Below are 6,555 nucleotides of genomic sequence, written 5' to 3'. Positions count from 1 at the left end.
TGGGTAAATTTGTCTTTTCATGTGTCATCTAACACCGTTAATACTCAAAATGGATGGAAGTGTTATGAAGAGAATAAAAATTTAGACTTGATGTTAGATAAAGAAGAAAGAAGTTTTCAGTGTCAAATAGGAAATACAATTTTAAGGCAGTGTTAAATAAGGAATTCTCTCCAGCGAATAAGAGGGAAAAAAATAAAGAAATGAAAAGCTGTCGAGCGAAACCCTCACACCGCACGTCCTCCACCTCCCTTCGCCTCCAGCGCCCCCTCCTCCCTCTCCAACGCCGCCACAGCCACCTGGGCGACGCTCCCACCCACCACCCATGGTTGAGGTCGGCAAAGCGGCCCATCGCACGGCGCCTGGGGACGCCGCCTCCCTCCGCCGCCAGCAGCGGCGACCGGCTAGCGTGCGTTCGCAGCCGCCAAAACCGGATGGCGCGCTGTCCGGCGAGGGGCCCGACACATCGTCTTCGTCGCGCGTCTTGGGCCTGACGGAGGGGCAGATGCCGATGCCCACCAGCGGTGGCGGGCTCGATCTGGATATTCATCCTCGTGCCCACCTGCCGCTCCTCGGCATATTCCTCTCCCCGCACCGCCGCTCGCCTCCGTCGCGTCACCCGCACTGCCGCTCACCTCCGCCTCGTCAGCGCCTTCTGCTGCTACTGCCGCCGGCGCGTCTCCTAGCTCCTGAACGACCAAACCATGCATCACTACTCCATGGGATTCTAATTTGCCTTTGCGTGCTTGCAGCTTTGATTGCTGGACCAGTTGCTGGACGTGGTGCACTGGATCCGGCAGGCGGTGGTGCTCTGGGGCGTCGTCCCCCTCGTCGGCGCCTTCTCGATCGTCCTGTCAGTCTCCCCTCCCTCCTCAAAGCCCCATATTTCTCTCTCTGTTCCCGTAGACATAGATTAGATATAGATTCAGGTCCATTGTTAACTAAATTCATGAGCTCATTTCACACTGGACAATTCTTCTCAAAAATTGCAAGGCTTGAGGCCTACTTATTATTGTTTTGACTGTCAAAACTGAAAGATTTTGACTGAAGTTGCTTGTGCCAGCATCATCCGCTGCACTGTAAGGTTGCTTGACTGAAGATTTTGACTGAAGTTGCTTGTGCTTGTGATTCTGAATATAAGTTGACTAAAGAGTGCACAAAGGATCTGAATTATGGAGCAGTAGGATCTGAATTCTCAAACTACACCATGTTCACATTACACCCTATTCCTATTATAATCATGTTTGTCAGTGAACTGAATTCTGAAACATCCAATCAAGAGTGAAAGTATTGAATGTGTACATACTCAACAAATTCAGTCAAAGTGAAAGTAATGGATGTGTAGCTACTGAATGTGTGCTCAATAAATTTGGCCATTACTGCAGTCCATGTAAGTTAGACAATATTTTGAAGAAGAGTAACTTAAAAGTGTCAGTTGTTGTGTCAAATTAGTCCTAAAGCAAATTTGATGGAAATAATCTTAAGAAAATTTAAATGAATTTTGACTGAGTAATTGAAATTTGAATGGTCCTCCATCTGTACTTGGCAGGAGTATGGATTATTCTGCCTTCAGAAATTAAATTATGTTTTGTTCAAAATATGATTATTCTTCCTTTGGAAATTTTGTTCTCATTATGTAACTCAACTTGAGTTTAAGTCATTTTTATAATCAAGTCACCTTGTGTTTTTACTAGCCTGGCATGAAGCTTCTGTTGTTAACTCTGAAACTTGTGGCCAAACTGCCCACTCAAAGTTTAATTAAGCTTCTTTGCAAACATGTGTTGTGCTCTCAAACAAACCTGAACACTAAAACTTGTGCATTCTTTCTCTTTCTTTCCATTTCTTTGCTTTGAAGTGTAAAAATGAAGTTAATGTGAAGTGCGAGGCGACAAAAAAACAACACTTGCTCTAACTGAATTTCTTTGCTCCATAGATATCAGTGATGGACACTTTGCTCTAACTGAATTTCACATTTTCACAATTTGTGATGGATACACACGGAAATAGAGTTGAATAGTGCTCATGTACACTTGGCTACTCATGTACACTTGGCTATGGCATTCAGTTAACTGGATATTGCTACTACTGCAGGTACACTCACAATTATTGTACAGATTGATGCTACGGCTATACTGCAGGTACACACACATTTCTGAATTTAGTCAACACTTATAGCAAAATGTTCACCACAGAATAATCCAATTTATGTACTGCTTATGTTACATTGAGAAATCAAGGATGTGGTGGGTTCAATTTTTCAAAGCCAATTACTCCTATGGTAATTTAGAAATTCTGCGGTTGTCAATGATGTTCCTTGAATGACCATAAAAGACGTTTGGTAGCTAATTTCTAATTTATAAATGAGGCTAAGTATGTTAAATAAATTCAGCTTCTTCTTAGTCCTTGTAGTATCCCTATTGATATTATTTCAAATAAATTCAAATAAATCCAAAGCCCTGGAGTATTTGATCGCATCAAATCATGGACATCGCTCGTTGGCATGCAGCGCAGGTGGGCAGGGGCACCTTCGGCGGCGTAGATGGGCCTTGCTCGCGCGACGGTTGATGAGGTTGAGTGCCATTGGTGGCTGGGGCCTAGGGTTGGCTGCTGCCGCGAGCGACGGGGGACGGAGGAAGAAGGAAAGGGGGTAATTAGCGTAAGGTTTACAAAGGACTTTTTTTGTAAAAATGCCAATGAACTATGCTGGCGACATTATTTTTCGGACGGATGGAGTACTACTTTGCTTGCAAAACTAGGAGATGACTATTCATATCTTATTTTGATCAGATATTGTTGTGTAAATTGCTAGTTGTGCTGCCCTGCAAGTGAGGTTCCTTGCCCATTAAGTAATTTACTCTTTGGCTGCATGTTTGGGTGTGTAGGGTTCTCACTGTTTGAACAACTTTCGATATTCTAATTCAGCCACGAGTACAGGTTTAAGAGTCAGCCTTTTATATGAAAAGGAAAAACACCTTCTAGTTTAACAAAAAACTTGTATATATTTAGTTAGAGGCTTACTACATTCTAGGAAGAGCTGGGCTGATTATGCACTATTGTCATTTACTTCGTATATGTTAGATTTGCTTACGCATTACCCTTATTTTAACTAATGAGCTTATCCTGGCTGCCTGCCTGGCTGGTAAAGTTTCCAAACAGTATATCGAGATCGTTTTTCTATTTCTTTTGGCCCCAAGACGTTACAGTCCACTTGCTAGATATGCACATTCCTTCTTTATCAATCAAGCTTAGATTATTATCCATCCTCTTTGCTTTGGTGGATTCTTCTATGCTTGCGTTCTTAGCCTTTCTGTTTTGGTGGAATCTTCTATGTTACTACCAAAGCGGCATGTAATAGGATCAACATGATTTCTTTGCATATCTGCTCGTAAAAGCGTCTAGACTCGTATCATTCTCTTCTATAACATTGCTCGATCAATTATCAAAATTGAATGTGATTAGAAGCCGACTCTTTATTTTGGTGTCTAATACTGATGAGGTATCTACTGGATCAGTACTTCAGTGTCAGTGCGCATGACAATTGGAAAAAAATTCCTTCTACATTGCTCATAGATAAATATTATAATGGCACATCATTAGTTGGTGGTAGTTGATACTAGATACAGTCTTGTCATGTTAGCACAATTAGTTTATGAACAAGTGCACTGTGTTTTAGTACCTGCTCGGTTCTTATTCTCCTACTTTATATCTGAAGTATATTGTTTTTCACCAATTTATGTTGCACATAGCACACATATATTAATTGTGTAACAATCCATTTGCACCGAGAAAGTACTCATGAGCAAGTTGGTTCTAGCTGTTAAAGCATTTACTCTTCTAGAATAAAGACTAAAAGCATGATATTACAGGTAATAATTTCCATGTATTGATGCTTACGAAACTGCAATTGTGCCATTTCCTTAAGTCTTGAGTAGACAGTAATGACTGTTCTTTGTTGAGCTCGTTGTCGAGACAGCAGCAACGATGGTGGACTCATGGATGAGTTAGCCTTCACTACAACCTGGCTTTCATCTCTCCTTCTTAATCCTCTCATGTGTAGGGAAACGACGCGACACAGACCTTGCAAGTTGGTGAATAGCAGGCGGGGGATCGAGCGAGACCACACGCCCAGGCCATGGAGGTTGCAGAGCATAGTTATATGGTTGGACTGTTTCAGGTATTTTCTTACTTTCTCTGTTTCACAAGCCATGTTGTGAAGTCTGATCACCTCAACTTGTGGCTCCAAACATCAACATAGTGGGATCACTAAAGAATTCTCTGTGATTCACATGGCTTCATCGGTTAATTAGTTTCTGTCATATGCAATTGATTTAACGTTTACAGTCTGTGGTATACAAGTTGACAAATTTATTCATGTGAATCTTGTATGTTCAACTGTAAACATATCCAAGATTTTCCATGATTTATTCAAATGACGTTGGAGTTCTTTGGAGCTGCAATAATACATGTATCTTGCTTTGTTAATGACATGTATTATATCAATGGTTGTTTCGGAAGAACTTCTGGACCTTTGACTGCTGAACAGAAACCATCTGCCATAGTAATAGCTATTACCGGATTACATTACTGCAAGACATGTCCTACAAGAATATTATTCTTCTAATCTTAGTATTGGGTTCTTATGAAGGATAATTTTCTTCTCATATTACTTTTGAAATGATTAAAATACGTGTTGTCAAAGCCACTATTCTTCTTCATGCTTGTCACCAGGTACAACCTTGGACTAGGCACTAGTAGAAAACAGGGCTTTGGTCCAGGCCGGGTCAGCCCATTAGTCCCGGTTCAGTCCAGAACCGGGACCAATGTGGGCATTGGTCCCGGTTCGTGAGCCCAGGGGGCCGGCCGGGCCACGTGGGCCATTGGTCCCCGTTCATCTGGACCTTTTGGTCCTGGTTGGTGGGATGAACCGGGACCAATAGGCCTCGCTCCTGGCCCACCACTATTGGTCCTGGTTGGTGGCCTGAACCGGGACCAAAGGCTCCCCTTTAGTCCCGGCTCATGTCACCAACCGGGACCAATGAGGTGCCTATATATACCCCTCGCTCACGAGCAGAGCACCCCAGTGCTCTGTTTTTCTCTGGCCGAGGGGGAGAGGGCTTGGTGGTGCTCTAGCTCACCTCCTATGCACACAAGGTGTTCGATGGAATGCTCGAGCCACACTACTTAAGCTTTCTCCTCTCCAAGCTCGACCTCCAAACTCCATTTTCCATAATATTTGTCTAGGTTTAGTGGTCCGTCACGCCCCATCCCCGTCTTCACCGTCGTCGATCACCCATGCCGAGCTCATCGCCGGCACCACCGTGGTGAGCCTCTTGTTCTTATCTTCTTTCTGAAAGGAAAAATATTCTTGTATGTTTACATAGATACTTGTATTATTTTCTTACTTTTATTATTGTATCTTGTATAGTGCGATGGTTTTGGTATCCGCCCCTGTCGGCCCTCGTCCTGTCTATGATTCGGATGTGGTATATATATTATCTTTATAACTATTGGTTCATTTATTGTTTATGAAAATTATGCCGACCAACGTGACATAGATTTTATTTATGTAGGATGTATGTGAATCGGAAATGCCAATCGACCCTATTGTCGAGAGGTTAAATTTAGTTGAAGAATAAAACAATTTGTTGAAGGAAAAAATAAAAAAAATTGAGGAGGAGAAGATGATATTGGAGTTGCATGTTGCGGATGTCGTCAATGATCACAAGATCAAGATGGATGCAATGCGCTTGAAGATTAGAAAGATTAGGCTTGGTATCATTATGCCGTTGGATCAATTGTTACCTTGGTTGCGATTATGATCGCATTTGTTTTCGCATTGAAATGTTTTACATAATTTCAATGTATGGTTTAATTAATTAGATGCTTTGGAGAGCTATATGTTGTTAGATGAGAACTATGTATGCACTTTGGTTTTAATGTGATGATGAACTTCTATTAATTTGGACACTTAATTATATATAATGCATGCAGATGAACCGGCAATGGATGTACGGTAACAGACACACCCGCGAGTGCATTAAGGGCGTGCATGCGTTTCTCGATGCGGCTGAGGCAAACAAGCAGAATGGTTTTATGTGTTGTCCATGCGCTGAATGTGGGAATACGAGGTCTTACTCTAACCGGAAAATCCTTCACTCCCACCTGCTTTACAAGGGTTTCATGCCACACTATAATGTTTGGACGAGGCACAGAGAAATAGGGGTTATGATGGAAGACGGCAAAGAAGAAGAGTACGATGACAATTATGTGCCCCCTGAATACGGTGATGCTGCAACGGGGGGAGCTGGTGAAGATCAAGAGGAACCAGACGATGTGCCCAATGATGCTGCAATGGGAGAAGCTGCTGAAGATTAAGAGGAACCAGACGATGTGCCCGATGATGATGATCTCCGTCGGGTCATTGTCGATGCAAGGACGCAATGCGAAAGTCAAAAGGAGAAGCTGAAGTTCGATCGCATGTTAGAGGATCACAAAAAAGGGTTATACCCCAATTGCGAAGATGGCATGCCTCCGAAGCAGTATAAAGGTCCTGCCAGC

General features: G+C 42.7%; 1 protein-coding gene across 2 annotated transcripts; it reads left to right on the top strand.

Annotated features, from left to right (window-relative positions):
• Positions 1-211: 211 nt before the first annotated feature.
• LOC123063121 (uncharacterized) lies at positions 212-4,865 on the top strand. 2 transcript variants are annotated; one of them, XM_044486861.1, is made up of 4 exons: positions 212-850; positions 2,089-2,135; positions 4,055-4,171; positions 4,726-4,865. In XM_044486861.1, exons 1-4 carry the CDS (start codon positions 323-325, stop codon positions 4,841-4,843), a joined length of 810 nt encoding a protein of 269 aa, XP_044342796.1. In that variant the 5' UTR covers positions 212-322; the 3' UTR covers positions 4,844-4,865. The 2 variants fall into 2 exon arrangements, with proteins under 2 accessions (XP_044342796.1, XP_044342804.1); XM_044486869.1 differs by lacking the exons at positions 4,055-4,171; positions 4,726-4,865 and adding an exon at positions 2,504-2,851.
• The last annotated feature ends 1,690 nt before the right edge of the window (positions 4,866-6,555 follow it).

The sequence above is a fragment of the Triticum aestivum genome, chromosome 1A (genome assembly GCF_018294505.1).
Source record: "Triticum aestivum cultivar Chinese Spring chromosome 1A, IWGSC CS RefSeq v2.1, whole genome shotgun sequence".
In the NCBI taxonomy this organism is placed as follows: Eukaryota; Viridiplantae; Streptophyta; class Magnoliopsida; order Poales; family Poaceae; genus Triticum; species Triticum aestivum.
This window is presented reverse-complemented; position numbering and strand designations above follow the sequence as displayed.